The sequence below is a fragment of the Solanum pennellii genome, chromosome 6 (assembly GCF_001406875.1).
Source record: "Solanum pennellii chromosome 6, SPENNV200".
Lineage (NCBI taxonomy): Eukaryota > Viridiplantae > Streptophyta > Magnoliopsida > Solanales > Solanaceae > Solanum > Solanum pennellii.
Window position 1 is genome coordinate 33,637,660 of NC_028642.1, and position 22,534 is coordinate 33,660,193.

At 36.0% G+C, this 22,534-nt stretch overlaps 1 protein-coding gene across 1 annotated transcript in view; it reads left to right on the forward strand.

Annotated features, from left to right (window-relative positions):
- The first annotated feature begins 439 nt into the window (after positions 1 to 439).
- The window catches only part of LOC107022264, a 115,470-nt gene continuing 93,375 nt past the window's right edge, over positions 440 to 22,534 (forward strand). Inside the window, exon 1 of the mRNA XM_015222929.1 lies at positions 440 to 815. Coding sequence (XP_015078415.1) covers positions 440 to 815 — 376 coding nt within the window. The remainder of the gene's footprint in view (positions 816 to 22,534) is intronic.

Consider the following 22,534-nt stretch of genomic DNA (forward strand, 5'->3'; position numbering starts at 1 on the left):
TCAAAGACTTATTAGACAAGGGTTTCATACACCCTATTATTTCTCCATGGGGAGCTCCGTTTCTACTTTTTAAGAAGAAGGATGCGTCCCTTAAGATGTGCATTGACTATTGTCAACTAAATAAGGTCATCATAAAGAACAAGTATCCTCTCCTAAGGGTCAACAATTTGTTTGATAAACTCCAAGGGGAAGCTACCTTTCTAAAATTGATTTGAGGTCGGTGTATCACAAACTTAGGGTGAGAGGTGAAAACATACAAAAAACACTTTTTGGACTAGTTTTGATAATTATGAGTTCCTAGTGATTTCTTTTGTTCTAACCAATGCCCCGACGACTTTTATGGACCTTATGAATAGAGTGTTCAGGAAATACCTTGACTTCTTTTGTAATTGTATTCATTGATGATATCTTGGTGTATTGTAAGAGTGAGGATGAGAATATGGGCCATTTGAGAGTAGTATTGCAAGTACTCAACGAAAACCAACTCTTTGAAAAATATAGTAAGCAAGAATTTGGGTCTAGATCGGTTGCAGTTTTTGGCCACATCATCTCAAGTGAGGGTATTGAGATTGATCCGAAGAAAATGGAAGCTGTTAAGAATTGGCATAGACCTTTGACTCCAACTGATATTAGAAGTTTCTTGGGTTTAGCCGGGTATTATCGAATGTTTGTTGATGGGTTTGCATCAATTTCTTCTTCTTGGATTACCTTAACCCAAAAGAATGCAATGTATGAGTGGTCAGAAGCTTGTAAAAGAGGCTTCCAAGAGTTGAAAGATAAGCTTACCTCCGCTCCGGTGTTGACATTATCGGAGGGTACTCAAGGACTTATAGTGTGTTGTGATGCTTGTAGAGTAGGTTTGGGTTGTGCCCCCATGCAACATGGTAAGGTGATAGCTTATGCCTCTTGATAACTCAAGGTGTATGAGAAGAACTATCCAACTCATAATATTGAATCAGAGGCCATAGTGTTTGCTTTGAAAATATGGAGATGTTCCTTGTACGGTGTCCATGTGGATGTGTTTATGGACCACAAGATCCTTCAATATGTGCTCACTGAAAAGGAGTTGAATCTCTGACAAAAAAGGTGGTTGGAACTTTAAAAGGATTAGGACATGAGTGTTCTCTACCACCCCGGTAAGGCCAATGTGGTTTTGGATGCTCTAAGTCAAATTTCAATGGTTAGTGTAGACCATGTTCCTGATGATAAGAAAGAGTTAGTAAAGGAGGTGCATAGATTGGATCGGTTGGGTGTTCATTTGGATGATTCTCCAAAAGGAGGGTCTATGGATTATCATAAGTCCGAATAAACTTTAGTGGTGGAGGTGAAGTATAAGCAACACCTTGATCCTCTATTGATGGAATTGAAGAAATTACTTCTCAGAAAGTGCAATGAGGCATTCTCTTAAGGGGGGATAAGGTACTTAGGTACCAAGGTAGATTGTGTGTACTAGATGTGTACGGTCTAAGGGGACAAATTTTTGAAGAAGCTCATGCTTGCGGATATTCCATTCATCCCGGTGCCAAAAAAATGTATTGTGATTTTCAAGAGATTTATTACTGGGATGGCTTGAAAAGGCTCATAGCAGAATTTGTGGTTATGTATTTAAATTGTCAACAAGTTAAAGTCGAACATCAAAGACAAGGTGGTCTAACTCAAATAATAGATGTTCCTACTTCGAAGTGGGAATATATCAATATAGACTTCGTTTTTGGGTAGCCTCGAACCCGGAGGCAAAATCAATCAATATGGGTGATTGTGGATAGATTGACGAAATTTGTAAACTTTATTCATGTTAAATCTACTAATTCGGCGGAGGATTATGCAAGAATATACATTAATGAGATTGTGAGTTTGCATGGGGTCCTTTTGTCCATCATATCGGATAGAGGTGCCCAATTCACTTCTCATTTTTGGAGGTCTTTTCAACAACGGTTAGGTACTCAAGTGAAGTTTAACACTGCTTTTCATCTTCAAATAGATGGTCAAGCGGAGTGTACCATTCAAACCTCAAAGATATGTTAAGATCTTGTGTTATCGACTTCAAGGGTAATTGGAACGATCATCTGCCGTTGATTGAGTTCTTTTATATTAATAGGTACCATTCGAGTATTTATATGGCACCATTTGAAGCACTCTATGGTAGGAGATGTAGGTCTCTGGTTGGGTGATTTGAGGTAGGAGAGACTTCACTCCTTTGCCCAGAGATAATCTATGAAGCATTGAAGAAGGTTCAGATGATAAGCTATAGGTTGAAAACAACTTATAGTCGGCAAAAATCCTATGTTGACAATAGAAGAAGAGGTCTTGAATTCAAAGTAGGTTATATGGTTTACTTGAAGATTTCACCCATGAAAGGGGTGATGAGATTTGGTAAGAAGGGGAAGCTTAGTCCCCGGTATGTGGGTCCTTATGAGATAGTGAAACGGTTCGGGAAGGTTGCTTACCAAGTGAATTAGCCCCGATTCATCGCGTATTTCATGTCTCTATGCTTAAGAAGTGTATTGGCGACCACGTATCCATTATCATGATTGAAGGGTTAGGTGTGAATGAGAACCTTTCTTATGAAGAGGTTCCGCTTGAAATTCTAGATCACCAAGTCAAGAAGTTTAGGAAAAAAGAGGTGGCTTCCATAAAAGGCTTAAGGAGAAACAACATAGTTGAGGGAGCAACATGGGGGGCCGATACCGACATGAAGTCCCGTTATCCTCATCTTTTTCCTCAAAATTCTAGCAAAAGTTGAGGTTTGTAATCCTCTTAAAATAAAATAATGAATGTTGTTGAATTTCGCTTGCCTTGCTAATATATACATATTTATGGTAAAGGTTCATTCTAAAATGAGTTTTCATGGAAAAATGCTATTTTGCTTAATTTGCACCTATTTGGTTATGTGTATAGTTGCTCTTATGAAATGTAGTGAGCATGTTAATGTGTTTTGAAAGAAGGTAGGCATAAGTTACTCTTGATGTTCATGTTGAGCTTATGTTGATATTGAGAAGGTAGTTCCTCATTATGTGACGTTTAAATGTTGAGCTCTTATATATGGTGAATGGTATGTTGAGTTGCTATGTGTAATGCAATGTTCATGTGTTGACTGGAGTTTTGACGTACTCCTATGGGATGTGACTCATAATGATTTTATTATTTTTATGTTGTTGTTGGTTGGGCTGCTAATATTGAGTGTCATATACTCCCTATAAAAGGTTTAGGTATCATTCAGGGACGAATCTTCCCGGGGGGCATACTGTAACACTCCAAAATTCCATGACTTAATCTAAAGCCTCACATGATGAATTAAGACTTGAAACACTATTTCTAGGCCTAAAATAATGTATTGAAACTAATTAGGAAGTGTTAGAGTCAAAATATCAAGAAACAACCATGACGTCCGGGGAATTGTTATATGTTAACTAGTGTACCTTGTTATGTTTTAAGAGATTTTAAGAGTCAGAATTTAGTCAAATTTAGTAAAAAGTTGTTAAACATGCATTAGAGTTTTTTTAGGATCGAAATGTCAAGGTACGACTCCCCAAGGACAACAATAGGGGTCCTTGGGGGGGATATTATATTTAGACCGCAAAAGTAGTCTTGTGGCAGTGTGCAACCACGAGACCAAACAACTAGCCGTCGATGCATCGACGCTCCATCGTTATGAATCGTGGTTCACACTTAGCCTCACCACCATGAGCCTTCAAAAATCAGTCTCTGAACAAAACCATGGACTAACAGTATAGTCCGTGGTCTGGTCGACGGCTCGTGGATGGGCCTTCGTGCTTTGTCACCCGAGTTCATTGGTAAGATTTTTAAATTAGTAGGTTAGTTGGTTAATTAGTTAAGGTATTAATTAAGGTTTACTGGGTGGTTACCTAAGTTATTTAAGGACTACATAAGCTACCCTAACTCATAAACTAACTTAACACCTCAGTTTTTCCAAACCCAATTCTCTTAAACTTCTCTCTACTTTCTCTCTATATTCGAAGACCCCATTAAGACCAAGATTCAAGTTTCATTAGGTCTTCAAGACTCAATATATTTTCCATAAAACTTCAAGGAATCCTAAGGTATTGAAGCTATGCACTGTTGGGATCTCTTTCCCCAAGAGGCTTTTCAAAATTGATTTCTAATGATGTCTAAAATATGGGTTTTCTTCAAATTTCGTGAATGATCTTTCAAATTGATTTTATGTTGAATTCCTTTGGTTTATGTTGATAGATTATGATTGTATATTTGTTAAATGTTGTAGTTCTTAGTTGACCTAGTTCTATGGAAGAATTCATGATTTGACCCTTTTCCCTAGCCCTAGGTTATGAATTGAGGTTGATTTGATTAGTGATGATGAAACTGACTTAATTCTTGTATGTATTAATATTATATGGTTATAATAAGGAAATTGATGTATGAATATTTTTGTATTGATTGTAAGATTTTGAAGGAGGCTTATGGAGGCTATTTGGTTAGACTTTACGATTATGAGTTCTTTACTTCAATGATGATGGTTTATACTTGATGATGATGTTCAACTGAAGTAGAATATGTGAATATATTACGAATATAATAACATGATGAATGTGATGGCATGGTATGAATATGTTGAATTGTGAGATCATCATAAGGGTACGATGATGTAAGGTTGTATATGAATCACTTGTGTGCCTTATTATGATATGACTATGATGTGATGATCTCACTAAATGAATGGATGTAATGAGCTAATGAAATGATTATACAAGTGGTTACTCTCATATGTCCTATATTAAGATATTATGATTAAGAAAGGATTAAAGACATTTCAAAAAGGGACTTTAGCTTAGCACCGAGCGAACTAGATATGAGAGTTGTCCCTTCCCAATGTGGGAAGGTTAGATCACAATTACTCTCATGAGATGAGGGCTCCAATGCTAATGGTCATGAAGAGGGCTTAACACATATCTCCTAGTTCCTTAACTATGTTGCCCCCATAGGAATACTAGCTAGTGGATCTACCTAAAATGTTATGTTAATGTTTTGGTTCTACCTTGGCAAGTAGAGACCCTTCTTTTGGTGTAGTGTTTCATGACACCGGATTCTATGTTTAGCTCACATGGTCTATTGTCGGATAAAGCGATTGTTCCCGAAAGTAAAATGAACGAATAGAAGTGATAAAGTGAACACTAACTAGGGTGGCTTAAGGGGTACTACTAAGTGTAGGTAAGGGTATGTGACTTTACCTATACATGGCAAGAGTGGACCTTGAGGGGAGTTTTAGGAGGTTGTTCTCATGTACTTATGATATCAATGAAATACTTATGTTGACTTTACATGTTTATTATCCTATATGATGCTGGTTTCATTAATGAACATGATATTGGTCTAAGTTAATACTGATGATGAATATACATGATATGAAGATATATGAAATGTAGACATTGCTTATGATCTTTTGCCTAGGTTACTTGATTATGATAGGTTATGGGGCTTCAAATGAGCATTGCACTTGTAAGCTTGGAAAGGGATTGTGAGTAAGGGTATTATATGCTTTTGATGTTATGAAATCTATTACATGGATTGTTGATATGACCTTATGATGATGATTTACATGTTTAAATGAAATTTAAGGTGATGTTGGTCTTGTGTTGGACATGAACTTGTCTTAAGTGATATTATGATCATTGACTTGTATATGATTTTGTATGTGCATAAAAGGCTTTGAAAGTGATTTAGCATGTTTTTGAACAAAATATCCTTTTAAACATGATTTCAATGGTTTTACTTGAAAATGTTTCCATAATTAGTACATGTGGTTTATACTAACCCATATTCTTTTCCTTTTGCCCAAACAATGTAGGTTCGGGCCACTGAAGTGTAGAAGGCCACTTTGAAGGAAGACTGGCATATTTCTCAAGTTATTGGTAGGTCCTCAAGTTCGGGGATGTTGCCATTCTTCTGTTCTAGCTATGATGTTTCCTATGTCTAAAGACACTTTCCTTTGTCATTTGGAGACTATTGTTGTAAGACTATGTGTTGCATATTGTATTGAAGGAAGGGCTATGCCCAATATAGTAATTATCTATTAAGTGGCTTGATGTGAGACATAGTATTAGACTATATCTTATCAATTTTTTATATTTCCTAAACGAGAAGTCTATATAAACTTCATAAGCTAGGAATGTATGTAAACTCCATATATGATATGTGGCAAGTATTAGTATACTTCAATATGTAATGGTTTTTTTCGAACTATGATATTTTATCATGAATGCTAAGGGCTAGTCCAAGTCCTCTCTGAGGATAGAGAGGCCAGTTACGTCTAGGGGGTGCTCCCTGATCGGGACAAACTTGGTAACAGAGCATGAGGATGAATTAATCTTAGGATTTAAGTCTCACTAAACAACGTCTACATAGAGTCTTGTTCATGGGTGTGAAGCGCGCCACACATATGAATGAGAGTCTATGTGATGCTTAGGAAATCCTCACGTTTTTGGTAATCCTTAAAATTCGTTCCTCAAAAGTAGTAACTCTATGTTTCCTTTTTCTTCTAACCCTTTTATTGTGGTTACAGGGTATGACTACTAGAAGGGAAGCCGAAAGAAAAATTTAAGAAGAAATTTCTAAAGTGGGAGTTCCTTGTCACGACCCGCACCAATACCCTAGAACTTAGGACATTCCTTAGGTCATGGACCGGAGTACGTGACTTCTCGGAGGTCATGTACAAGCCCTTCAGTATCATTTATCACATGTACACATATGAAAAGTTGTGCGGAATTAAAACTTTTCACAAACATTTCAATAGTTTTTAAAAATCTCTTCAATATAAAATCCATAGTAAATACTAAGTCTCATTTCGTCAAATATTAGACGCAAGATTGCTGTGGGACACGGCCCACACACGATAAAAACATAGTACTATTAAGTCTATTACAATACTTCAATAAGAGAAATAAAAGACATCTCTGCCCTCGATTAAAATGAGGACATACTTCAACTTCCTTGAACGATCCTATAATCCAAGCTTAGCTCCAATAGCGCCGTCACCTATGAATCACTTTAGAGATAGATAAAAGCATGGAAATAGTACAAAAACATGTACGAAGATGGCATAATGCATAAAAATCATGAAAACAGACATTTAATGGAAATATGCATCTTTTGATTTAAATATCATAATATAGAATAAGAACAACATTTAACACCTTACAATGACTAAATTCAATTGTGACAATGAAGTTCCATATTTCACAGTAACCCGTTCTAGAATACAATTCCCTCACTAAAAGCTATCCTAAGACACACTTAAGTAAGACAAAGAGAGACTGACCATACACCCTCTCTAGGCGCACCTAAATGATCCTTAAGACCACTTATAATGAGATATACACACGTACAATACACCAGCCATATGAACATGAGATTCTCCTACCAAAGGTGATTCTAAGGCTCACTTGAGTGATTTGTGAAGCGACCGCCCATACAATCCCTTTCACACACACTTAAGATCCTTTAGACTACCAAGGAAAAGATCATTCTCACTTAACTCAATAGCATTCCTAGATAATGACATTCACCTCCAAAAGGTTATCAAAAGACCTACTCAAGTAAATCAAGAAGATAATGTTCATGCTTGAACTATTCAAAAATATATAAGTAATCTTTAAGACTACGTAAGTTTGGATCTTGTCTACAAAATCAACCATCTTTCCTAACTAGAGTCATTCTTAAGACTTATATAGCTAAGATACGAATTTACCATTCCTATGCCCCCTTCACACCTTTACATTCTTTCTTATCTTAGGTCATTATATTCATTAGTTCATTTATGACTCGTTCATCCCATAAGGACATTAAAGTAATGGTCTTAGAGAAGAACTAGGGACTCTTACTATCATATTCAAAGCCTATTGTGAAATGTCTAGATAGTGTCCCATACCACCACCTAAATTTCATAGAATCTTTCCAATACTAGTAGGTATCACACATGATAAGAATAGGCAATAACAAACATAGACCATTATAGCAAAACATGGAATCCGGAGTTGTAACCTACTCCGATTGAGGGTGTTCTACTTGCCAATGGTAGAACTTGAACACATCCTATGTTGGCACATGGTTAAGGAACATGAAGGGATTACTTTGTACTCTAGTCTCATTCTTCACTAGAGATACTTTCCAAGACATACTCACTCAGTACTAGCCTTTGTTCTCATTGATTAATTAACATTAAAGGTTCAAACGAAGGGGTTACATATCAAGTTCATAACCCAATCACATTTACCCTACCAAAGAGGTTCCCTAAGAGGCTTTGGCATCCTAAGTCAAGACATCTCATATTCACATTCATACATGTATCAAGTAAGGGACACAAGTGTACCAAAACAAGACACAACATACTTCACTTTAGCACATATTACATATCATTCTAGATGCACATAGAAATAACACTTATCATCTATAATTCATCCTATATACTACTATAACATCATCAATATAACCATCATAGCCTCATATAGTCAAGTAGGAATAATCATGCATCATATATAAGACTACACACACATAAGGACATTGTCATAGTCTAACATGATCACCTAACAACATTAATAGAAGAACTTATACTTTTAAATAATCACAAGTAGAAGAACATGATCATACTTCACATAATCAACTACACACATCATCATAATACTTCAAGTAGTTTTCCAAGAAGGCCATGATCATCATAATACATAAAGTAACGCCGATTAGGCCACATCATTCACATAGCACCGCCACAATAAGTGGACCATACCAATCCATTCTCACCACTTCAATCCAAAGCTAAATCATAAAATTCAATACCAAAAGGCCCTTACCCATGGCAATAAACATTAATTCAATACAAAAACTATAACACTCAATAAATCTAGGTCAATTCAGTATATATTTATCAATCTAAAACAACCTATACATCAATTGAATACACTTCTTACATCACTCAATAGCCCATAGAAAACTACACTAGAATTCATAAGCATTAAGACAATATTATTTAATCCATAAAGTAGTCAAAATCTAGGGTTCATAAATTACATGGGTACATAAGTTAATTGAGTTAAAATCATCTAATTAACAACAATTAAATTAATATTCAACGATTTAAAACCTTTAATGCAAGAATTCATGGATAGATCATAAAATTGGACAAGCTCATCTTTGAAAACTTTAGAATTCTCATTAAGTTTTGGGATCCTTGATTAATAGAGTTTCAAAGATCAAAAACCATATTTCAACGATGTTAATCAACAAATTTAATGAAGAATATCCACTCAAATCTCCAATACATGCTCTTTCTTGAGTTTTGGTTTCAATAGACTTCTAGAGAATTTCTAAGATATTTTAGGTTTTGACTTTGAAGAATGAATTCTTCTAGGCATTTAGGACTTTTAAACCTACTTAAAATACCTAAAATACCCCTAAGTAACCGCCCTTTCTCATAACTTGGAAGTTGGGTGAATTTACCATTTCAATCTTCAAATAAAAAGCTGACAGGACAAGAACACAACCCTCACAGACGACTGCCTATCGACGGGGCGTTAGTCCACAAACGGACCGTCCTGTCCTCCGTCGATTGGGTCAGATCCTGGAAAATGGGAGCTTAGATCCGTAGGCTAAGTACCCATCAACTCCCTCGACCTACGGGGCGTCGACCAGGCCAGTGGTCGTCGTTTGCTATCCGTAGGTGGGACTGCCTTGGGCAGTTTTGGCCACCAACAGGGGTCCTTCCTAAAGGACCCTTGTATGGTCCTTGAGGATGTTTTCCCCAATGTTTCCAACCCTAATATGTTCCTATACAATTTTAGGACCTCCCATATTAATTTCTACCAAAACGAACATGTAAAACTCGACTAAACATGCCAAGACACACAAGGTCGTTTCAAGGCAAACCTTTTGAACATCATGGACGTTTGGCCTCAAAACCTTATGAAACTTGACACACTTCCTATATACACTATAATAACTAATATAAGAACCTCATTAACTCATTAAACACACATATAGGAACATAACCATACATGAGGAACATAGGTAACTTAGTCGTCGAACATCTTGGTCGTCCCATAACGTTTGACTTCTAATGCACCTAAAATCTTAGAGACTGCCTCAATACGACATTATAGGCAATTTTAGAACCTTAGACCCTCATGACAAACATTTTAGGGTTTAGCTTCACCTAATTCATATTCGAGGTATTACAATCTCCTCCACTTGGACAACATTTGTCCTCGAATGACACTTGCCACTCTCCAAACACTTCCAAGAATAGATATTCCGCTAACAACTCATAACCATAACGTATAACACCTTATACAAAACAAGTATCTAGGAAAATATCAATTTCACATGATTAAGAGACTCACAACACACAACAAGAAACTAGAAGAAATTCCATAACTCATGATACCATGAAACTCACATCCTTCATTCTAAAGAGCAAAAACTCATTTTATATTAATTATCATGCTCATATACATCAGTTCTAACAAAATTACAACAATTTTCAAGCAAAGAATGAATTAGTCAATTCTTTAAAATTTTTACACTAAACAGATTTTTCCCTTGCAGTTTTGCAGTGAACATGCTTCCAAATTTCAAAAATGCAACATATAGGCAATTCATGATGGAAACATGATAATATTAAAGATAAATAATCTAAGCTCACCTTACAACATAATCATAATTTCATGAAATGTACAATGCAAGGAATCAATTACATTCAATTTCAACAAGACTCCTAAACACAATGCACAAGCAACAAGCTTCTATGACCATATAGTCGATCTACTAACCATACTCCCTCACTTAGAAGAAACTCATATCACTAAACAGAGGAATACAAGAACTTACTATCATCATCATCACCCTCAACCGACTTTGATCCTCTAGTCCGGAGTGCATAGAAACACCTTTTTTTTGGAGTATCATCTTTCAGATTTCTTACCATCTCTAGTAGGACAATCCCTCACTTTATATAATTTTTTACCACATCTAAAACAACTCCCGGTACCCAACATACACTCCCCATAATGCCTCTTTCCATAAGTATCACATGTAGGCTTGCCATTTTGAGAACCACCACCTTTCTAAAATTTCACCTTAGGAGCACTAGGTCCATCTTGAGTTTGATCCCTCTTCTAGAACCTAGGTTGAATTTTATCACCTCATCCACTCCTTTCAAGTTTCTAGCAATCCTACCAAATTTAGATTCCTCAATTGATTGGGCATACACAATGAGTCTAGCTAGGGTCATATCATCATGTTGCATGGTCGTATGACATTCTTCCTTCACAAGGTCGGCGAGACCCGTCAGAAACCTACTCATCTCATCCCTAGGGTTGGAAACAAAGGATGGAGAAAATATAGACAACCTAGAGAACTTCAAAGAATATTCCTCAATACTCATATTGCCTTGCTTGAGATTGATAAACTTCTCTACCTTCACCTCCCTCCTCTCATGGGGAAAGTACTTTCCAAGAAAGGCTTCTTTAAACTCTTCCCACTCAATAGGACCCAAATCAACCGTACTATTATCCTTCCATTCAGTGTAACACAGTTGAGAAACCTCCCTCAATTGATACAAAGAAAAATCCGCCTTCTCCCTAGATGTCATCCCCATGGAACTCAATACCTTGTACACTCCATCTCGAAACTATTGAGGATCGTCTCCAACCTTCGAGCCAAGAATGATTGGATGATTCATCCACACATAATCTCTCAATCTATATATCATAGTTCTCTCCACAACATTCACTCTATGCGCAGTACCCATACTCACTCTATGCACAGTACCCATATTCACATAGGAGTAGAAAAGAAGTGAAACCCTATCATCCTATGGCCTCTCGTTCATAGATGTGTCGCAAATCACACCGATGGTCAAAACTATACTAGAAGTGACTTGATGAGACTTTTTTCTTCCTAAGACCACTTTCATAGCCTATGTTCTGATACCAAGCTTGTCACGACTTGCACTTATACCCTAGAAGTTAGGGCATTCCTTAAGTCATGGACCGGCGTACTTGACCTCTTAGAGGTCTTGTACAAGATCTTCCATATCATTCATGATATATAAAGTAATGGAAAGTAGTGCGGAATTAAAAGTTTTCACAAACATTTCAATAGTCTTTAAAAATCTCTTTCATATAAAATCCTTACGAAATACTANAAGTAATGGAAAGTAGTGCGGAATTAAAAGTTTTCACAAACATTTCAATAGTCTTTAAAAATCTCTTTCATATAAAATCCTTACGAAATACTAAGTTGTAAGATCTCGAAAATGACTTAGATGAACTAGATACTAACATGATTATAATGATATTCTAAGGTCCTAAAATGGTCTATAATGTGGTATTGAGGCTGTGCCTAAGAGTTAAGGTGATTTGGAAGTGAAACGTCAAGGGACGACTAAGTTACCTATGTGTCCCATATGTGGTTTTATGTGTTTATATGTGATTAATAAGGTTATAAGTTACTTAAATGAGTTATTATTGTGTATATAGTCATTGTGTCAGGTTTCGTGAAGTTTGGAGGTCAAATGTCTAAGACGTCCATGACGTTCGAAAGTTTTGCGTTGAAACGACCTTGTGTGTCTAAGCATATTTTGTCAGGTTTTACGTGTTCATTTTGGCTTGAAATTCATGTGAGAGGAGCTAAAATCATTTTAAAACATGTTTTGGTTGTAAATGTTTGGGAATATATCCCCAAGGACCATCCAAGGGTCCTTGAGGAAGGACCTTAGTTGGTGCGCAAGACTGCCCAAGACAGCCCACCAACGGATGGCAATCGACGCCCAGTGGGGCAGTAGACGCCCCATTGGTGGTGTCTCGTCGATTGACACTTCGTATTGGGAGAGGAGTGACAAAATAAAAGCCTCAGTCCCAGACCACGGACTAGCAGGATGGTGTGTTGGTCAAATGACGGGCCGTCGATCGTCCTCCGTCTGTGAGGACTATACCTGCGTGCAGTCACAGTTAAGTTGAGGGGTTAAATTTTAAATTTACCCCACTTCTAATAAGATAAAGGGTGGTTCGTAAAGGGTATTTTGGGAATTTTAAATGTGTTTATAAGCCTAAAACACTTAGAAGATTTCATTCCTCAAAATCAAAACCCAAAATCCCTTAGAAATTCCCTAGAACTCCATTGGAGCCAAAACTCAAGAAACGTCTTGGATTTGAGAATTTAGTGGAGATTATTTATCAAATTAAAGAATTATATTCACTGAGGTATGATTTTGTATCCTTGAAACTCTATTCATCAAGGAGTCCAACTTTCAAAGATGTTTTCTAAAGTTTTCAAAGATGAATTGTCCAAATTCATGATCTATCCATGGGTCTTGCATTAAAGGTTTTTAAGAATTGAATATAGATTGAATTTTTACTAAATATATGATTTTAACTCAATTAAACTATGAACCCATGTAAATGATGAACCCTAGTTTTTGACTACTTTATGGGTTACATAATTTTGACTTAATGTTTATGAATATGTGTAGTTATCTAGGAGCTATCTGATGATGTAAGAATTGTATTTAATTGATGTACAGATTGTATTAGATGTATAAATATATGTTTAACTAACCTAGTTTCACTGAGTATTATGATTTATTCATTGAATTGATGTTCATGGCCATTGGTAAGGGCCTTATGATATTGAATTGGGTGATTTAGCATCGGATTGAGCTGTCAAGGATGGAGTGGTGGTCCGCTTCCCTAATTCCTTTTATTTTATGTTAATTAGACTTAAATTATATTGTGATTTGTATGAATCACTTATGGTGTCGATTTTATGCTCTTTTACTTGCAATTGATGTGGCCTTGTCGGCGTTACTTTATGTATTATGATGATCATGACCTTGTTGACAACTACTTGAAGTAATGTGGTTATTTGTGTAGTCGATTATGTGAAGTATGTATATATCTACCTAGATTATAAGTAATGTGAAAGTATATGTGTTCTTCTACTGATGTTATTTAGGTGATCATGTTAGACAATAACTATGGCTTTGTGTGTATAGTCTTAGGATTGATGCATGGTTATTCCTACTTGACTATATGAGTCTATGATGGTTATATTGATGATGATATGACATTGTATAGGATGAATTAAAGATGATAATGTCTATTTTTATGTGCTTCTAGAATTACATGTAATATGTGTTAAGGTGAAGTATGTTGTGTCTTGTCTTGGTTGACTGGTGTCCCTTACTTGATGCATGTATGAATGTAAATATGAGATGTCTTGAATCAGGATTATAAAACCTCTTAATCTTGTATATATGAATGACATGAGACCTTAAATTATGTTAAAAGAGTCCTTTGTGTGAAACCTTGAGTATAGGGGTAAGTTTATGAATGTTGAAGTTGAAATCCGTAATGGTATCCTTCAAGTAAGGAAATGATAGGCTTAAGGTTGATTGTCTGTAACGACATCATATCAATCCTTAGTAAAGTCATGATGAGCTTCTTGTGGCCATTGTAAGGTATCCCTAGAGGACCTCTTTGGTAGGGTAAATGTGATTGGGTTATGAACTTGATATGGAAACCCTTTATATGAACCTTAATTGTGAATTAGTCTATGAGAACAAATAATAGTACCTAGTGAGTATGGCAAGAGAATAGTTATAGTTAATGAATGAGACTAGATTAAAAAGCATGCCCTTCATATTCCTTAACCATGTGCCTACATAGGATGTGCCTAAGTTCTACCATTGGCAAGTAGAACGCCTTCATCGGAGTAGGTGAGAACTCCGGATTCCATGTCTTTCTATCATGGTCTATGTTAGTTATTTCCTATTCTCATCATATGAGATATTTACTACCATCAGGGGAGTTCTATGAAGTTAAGGTGGTAGTATGGGATGCTATCTAGACATTGCACAATAGGCTTTGAAGGTAGAGTCCCTAGGTCTTGTCCAAGACCATTACTTGAATGTTCTTATGTGATGAATGAGTCCTAAATGAAATAATGAATATAATGACTTGAGTTAAGAAAGTATGATAAATGAATAAGTACTTATATAGAGTAGTTAAGGGTTGTCTAGTTAAGGTGTGAAGGGGGCATAGAAATGGTCACTTCGTATCTTACCTAGATAAGTCTTAAGGATGACTCTAGTTAGGGAAAATGGTTGAATGTGTAGACATGATCTAACTTAGGTAGTCTTACGGATTATTTAGGTAATCTTGAAGAGGTCAATCATGGAAATTATCTTCTTGATATACTTAAGTAAGTCTTTTGATAGCCTTTTGAAGGAGAATGTCATATTACCTATGTGTTTATTTATTAAGTGAGAATGATTCTATTATAGGTAGTCTATTGGATCTCTTAAGTGTGTGTGTAAGGGATTGTATGGGCCGTCACTTCAAAACTCACTCAAGTGAGACTTAGTATAACCTTTGGTAGAGGAAATCTCATGTTCATATGTTTGGTGTCTTGTAAGTGTGTATCTGTCTCATTATAGGTGGTCTTGAGGATCATTTAGGCATGCTTAGAGAGGGTCTGTGGGAGGTATCTCTTTGTGTTGCTTAAGTGAGTCTTATGATAGCTTTAAGTGGGGGAATTATATGCTAAAAGGTGCTTAAGATGAAGTAAAGAGGTTTCACTGTAATAGTGAATAACTTCACTGTACAGTGAATTAAGCTCACTGTAAGATTGCTCTTAAAAATGCTATAAATTGATTAAGTGATTTCTTATGTGTTTTATAAGGTAATAAATGTTATTCTTATGATTATATTATGATATTTAAATTAAATGATTCATATTCCCAATAATTGTATGTTTTCATTAGTTTCATGCATTATGCCATACTGAATATGGTTGTAGTAATCCATGCTTTTATCTATCTCTATAGTTGTTGGTAAGTGAGGAGCATTTGGGAAGCAAGACTTGGATCGCCGCATCATTCAAGTGAAGTTAAATTATGTCCTTATTTTTTTTTATATGTTTCTTATTGAAGTATTGTAACAGATAAAGTATTTCTATAATCGTATTCTGTATGGGCCATTTCCCAAAGTATTCTCATGTATAAGTTTGATTAGATTAAGACTTAGTATTTCCTATGATTTCTAATGAAAGATGTTATCAAAGATATTCTAATTTTTTGTAAAAACTTTTAATCCGCACTACTTTTCATTATGTATATGCGATGAACGATACGTAAGGGCTTGTATAAGACCTCCTAGAGGTCGACTACGCCGGTTGCACTCTGAGATTGCCATATCTTCTAGCGTGTGGTATCAGGCTGTGACATAAGTCTCATTTCATCAAATCTTACACAAGAGTACTTTGGGACACGGTCCATATACAATAGAAATATAGTACTATTAAGTCTATTACAATACTTCAATAAGAGAAATAAGATACATATATGCCCTCGAGTCGAACGAGAACATACTTCAATTTGCTTGAACGATCCTATAATCAAATATTAGCTCCAATAGCGCCTTCACCTATGAATCACATTAGATATAGATAAAAGCATTGAATTAGTACAAACACATGTACTAAGTATGACATAATCCATAAAAATCATGAAAACAGACATTTAATAAAAATATGCATCTTTTTATTTATATATCATAATATAAGCATAAGAACAACATTTAACACCTTAGAAACACATAAGAAATCACATAAACCGTTTATCACATTTTTAGCAACATTACGGTAAACTTAGGTCACTTTACAATAAGTAACTTCCAATGTTACAGTGAAGTTCCTTACTTCACAGTAACCCCATTCTAGCATGCAATTCCCTCACAAAAAGCTATCCTAAGACTCACTTAAGTAAGACAAAGATATATCTCCCATACACCCTCTCTATGCACACCTAAATGATCCTTAAGACCACCTATAATGAGATATACACACTTACAATACACCAACCATATGAACATGAGATTCTCCTACCAAAGGTGATTCTAAGGATCACTTGAGTGAGTTGTGAAGAGACCACCCATACAATCTCTTTCACACACACTAAAGATATCCTCTAGACTACCTAGAATAAGATCATTCTCACTTAACTCAATAGCATTCCTAGAATAAGACATTCACCTTCCAAAGGTTATCAAAAGACCTACTCAAGTAAATAAAGAAGATAATGTTCATGCTTGACCTCTTCAAGATTACAAAGTAATCTTTAAGATTACCTAAGTTTTGATCTTGTCTACAAAATCAACTTTCTTTCCTAACAGGAGTCATTCTTAATACTTATCTAGGTAACATACGAATTGACCATTCCTATGATCCCTTCACACCTTAATTAGACAACTCTTAACTACTCTATATAAGTACTTATTTATTTAAAATTCTTTCTTAACTTAGGTCATTACATTCATTAGTTCAGTTATGACTCATTGATCATATAAGGACATTCAATTAATGGTCTTGGAGAAGACCTAGGGACTCTCACTAACATCTTCAAAGCCTATTGTGCAATGTCTAGATAGCGTTCTAGACCACCACCTAAACTTCATAGAACATTTTAAATATTACTAGGTATACAACATGTTGGGATAGGCAACAACCGACATAGGCCATGGTAGCAAAACATGGAATCCAGAGTTGTAACCTACTCCGATGGAGGGTGTTCTACTTGCCAATGGTAGAATTTGGACACAAGGAATATGAAGGGCATACTTTGTACTCTAGTCTCATTCTTTACTAGAGCTACTTCCTAACTCATACTCACTCAGTGCTAGCCTTTGTTGTCATAGATTAATTTACATTAAAGGTTCATACGAAGGGATTCCATATCAAGTTCATAACCCTATCACATTTAACCCACCAAAGAGGTCCCCTAGGGCTGCCTTTCAATGGCGACAAAGATTGCTCTAATGACTTTCCTAAGGATGATATGATTCCGTTCCAAACAACTAAACCTAAGTCCATCATTCATTAAAAGAAATATACCAGTACGACTTTCGACTTCATGATTCATAACCTTACCACTAGGTTCAAGGTTTCACATAAAGGACCTCGTTAGAATCATTCAAGGTCTCATATCATTCATACATTCAAGACTAAGAGTCCTTAGCATCCTATGTCAAGACATTCCATATTCACATTCATACATGTATCATGTAAGGGACACAAGTCTACAAAAACAAGACTCAACATACTTCACTTTAGCACATATTACATATCATTCTAGAAGCACATAGGAATAACCCTTATCATCTGTAAGTCATCCTATATACTACTATAACATCATCAATATAACCATCATAGACTCATATAGTCAAGTAGGAACAATCATGCATCAACTCTAAGGCCACACACATAAGGGCATAGTCATAGTCTACCATGATCATCTAAAAACAACAATATAAGAACACATGCTTTCACATTAACACAAGTAGAAGAACATGATCATAGTTCACATAATCAATTACACACATCATCATCATACTTCTACTAGTTTGCTGACAAGGTAATGATCATCATAATACATTAAGTAACGCGGACAAGAACACATCATTCACATAGCACCACCACCATAAGTGGACCATACCAATCCATTCTCACCACTTCAATCTAAACCTAAAATCATCCAATTCAATACAAAAAGGCCCTATCCCATGGACATAATCATCAATTAAATACAAAAACTATAATAGTCAAGAAATCTAGGTCAATTGAATATAGATTTATCAATCTAAAACAACCTTTATATCAATTGAATACAATTCTTACATCATTCAATAGCCCATAGAAAACTAGAATTCATAAGCATTACGACAATATCACTTAACCCATAAAGTAGTCAAAATCTAGGGTTCCTCAATTAAATGGGTTCATAGGTTAATTGAATTAAAATCATCTAATTAAAAACAATTCAATTAATATTCAATGATTTAATACCTTTATTGCAAGAACCCATGGATAGATCATAAAGTTGGACAAGTTCATCTTTGGAAACATTAAAAATCTCTTTATGTTTTGGGCTCCTTGACGAATAGAGTTTCAAGGATCAAAAACCATACATCAATGATGTTAATCCACCAATTTGATGAATAATGTCCACTCATATCTCTAATTCAAGCTTTCCTTGATTTTTGGCTTCAATGGAGTTCTATAGAATTTCGAAGATATTTTTGGTTTTGATATTGAAGAATGAGTTCTTATAGGCATTTAGGACTTATAAACCAACTTAAAATACCTAAAATACCCCTAATTAACCTCCCTTTCTCTTATTTTGACGTTGGGTGCACCAATTCACCCTTCAACTTAACAGTGGACTGTGCAGGAACACAACCCTCATAGACAACTGCCCATCAATGGGGCGTCAGTTCACAAATGGACCATCATGTCCTCCGGCGATTGGGTCAGAGCCTGGAAAATGGGAGCATATCTACCTAGCCTAAGTACCAATGACGCCCTCCACCTACGGGGCATTGACAAGGCCACTGGCCGTTGTTTGCAATCCGTAGGTGGGACTGCCTTGGGCAGTTTTGGCCACCGACATGGGTCCTTCCTCAAGGACCCCTGGATGGTCGTTGGAGATGTTTGGTCGGACGTTTCCAACACGAAAATGTTCATATACGAGTTTATGACCTCCCAAATCAATTTTATACAAATCGAACATGTAAAACTCAATGAAACATTCCAAGACACACAAGGTCGTTTCAAGGCAAACCTTTCGAATGTTATGGACGTTCTTTGACGTTTGATCTCCAAACATCATGAAACTTGTTACACTTCCTATATACACTATAATAAATTAGATAAGAACCTCGTTAACTCATAAAACACACACATAGACACATAACCACACATGAGGCATATAGGTGACTTAGACGTCGAACGTCTTAGTCGTCCCATAGCGTTTGACTTCACCTAAACTCTTAGAAACTGCCTCAATACAACATTATAGAACATTTTAAGACCATAGAAACTCTTTAAAATCATGTTAGTCTATAGATTCAGCTAATTCATATTCAACGTATTACATTCCTTCCCAAGACAATCAAGACCTTCCTCAAGAAGATGCACTTCAACGTGATCCAGCTTTGGTCATTCCTCCGGGCATGACGAATTTTGAGATAAGGTCAGATTTTAAATGTTTTGCTCAAGCTATGACTACTCAATATCAAGTTGAACAAATCAAGATCAAGCTGTGGAGGCTCAAGAAAACCGAGAAGTTGGACCCAATGTGAACGAAAATGCTAGTACCATGGCTTCTCACTTAAGGGACTTCACAAGGATGAAACGTCAAATGTTATTTAGGTATAAGGTGAATAAAGACCCCGAACATGATGAGGTCTACAATATCTTGTATGCTATGGGATCGAGTTCTAATGAGAAGGTCGAGCATGTTGCATATCAACTTAAGGATGTGGCTCAAAGTTGGTACACTCAATAGAAAGACAATAGGGATTTAAGAGCGATTCCTATAAGTTGGGAAGTCTTTATGAGGGCATTTCTTGATAGGTTCTTCCCAAGGTAAAAAAGAGAGGCTAAGGTGGAATAGTTCATCAAAGTTCATCAAAGAGGTATAAGTGTGCTTGATTACTCTTTGAAATTCATGAAATTATCTAAGTATTTCTCTTCTTTGGTTTCAATCAGTAGGAATGAAATGAACCATTTTGTGACGGGAGTGTCCAATGATCTTGTGGAAGAGTGTCATTCGGTGATGCTTCATGACAACATGTATATTTATCTTTTGATGGTGCATTCTCAACAAATTGAGCAGAGTAGGCTCAAGAGGAAGAATAGGGATATCAAGAGGGCAAAGACTTGTGGAGGAGGTACTTCTATGGGAAAGTTGGAAATGCAAGACTAGCCTAAGTTCAAGAAGAGATTCTCTCACAAAGTTCCTACTAAATTTCAAAAGAATATAAATTATAGGGTATCTAACTCTAGGTCCAAAGGTGGAAGGAGTGGAAATTCACCTAGTGAGGAACCTACTTGTAACAAGTATGGTAAGAGGCATATGGGTGAATGCTTGGTAGGAACGGGTAATTTCTTTTGTTGTGGAAAGGATGACCATAAGTTTAGGGCTTGTACCTTGATTAAGTCTAGAAGAAAGGAGAGTATACAAGCTCAAGTAAGCAATCCTAATCACGATGCTTCTAAGAAGAACTGCTTTAATGCTCTTCGCTGTAGGGGTGATAAAAAAAAATCTCCCGATATCATCATCGGTATGTTAAGAAGTGTTTTCTGTTGATGTCTATGATTTACTTGATCCCGGTGCTACTTTATCATTTATAACTACTTTAGTAGATAAAAAATTTGATTTTCTATCCGATGTTTTTATTGAACCTTTTTCGGTTACTGCCATGGTGGGTGACTCCGTTGTGGCTAGAAGAGTCTTTAGGATTTGTTCTATATCATTGCCCAATAGTTTTTCATTGGTGGACTTGGCAGATCTTGATATGGTTGATTTTGATGTCATCTTGGAATGGATTGTTCGCATGCTTGTTTTGCATCTATTGATTGTAGAACTAGGGTAGTTAAGTTCCAATTTCATAAGAAGTTGTCTTAGAGTGAAAAGGGGGTAACTCAATTCCTAGAGGTCGAATCATTTACTATTTAAAAGTTTGTAAGATGATCTGTAAGGAGTGTATATACCATATTGTGAGGGTCAATGGCTTAGAGTACAAGGTTCCTCCTTTAGAGTTGGTACCCATAGTGAAGGATTTTTTGGAAGTATTTTCCGATGACTTGCCCGAAATTCCTCCAAAATGGGAAATAGACTTCGGTAAAGACTTGTTACCAGATACGAAGACTATTTATTTCCCTCCTTACCAGATGGCTCTGGCCGAGTTAAAAGAGATACAACTTTAACTCAAAGACTTATTAGATAAGGGTTTCATAAAGCCTAGTATTTCGCAATGGGGAGATCCATTGCTAATTTTTAACAAGAACTATGGGTCCCTTAGGATGTGCATTGACTATCGCAACTAAACAAGGTCACTATAAAGAACAAGTATCCTCTCCCAAGGATCGACGATTTGTATGATTAACTCCAAGGGGCAAGCTACTTTTTGAATATTGATTTGAGGTTGGGGTATCACCAACTTAGGTTAGAGGTGAAGCCATATCAAAAACAACTTTTCGGACTAGGTATGGTCATTATGAGTTCCTAGTGATATCTTTTGGTCAACCTAATGCCCCAGCTACTTTTATGGACCTTATGAATAGATTATTCTAGAATTACTTACACTTCTTTTGTAATTGTCCTCATTGATGATATCTTAGTGTATTCTTATAGTGAGGATGAGCATATGGGCCATTTGAGAGTCGTATTACAAGTCCTCAAGGAACACCAACTCTTTACAAAATATAAGTGTAAATTTTTGTTGAGATCGGTTTCCTTTTGTTGGTCATATCATATCAAGTGATGGTATTGAGGTTGATCCGAATAAAACAAAAGTGGTTAAGAAATGGCCTAGACCTTTGACTCCACCCGATATTAGAAGTTTCTTGTGTTTAACTGGGTATTATCAGAGGTTGGTTGATGGGTTTGCATCCATTGCTTCTTCTTTGACTACCTTAACCCAAAAGAATTCTAAGTTTCAGTTGTTTG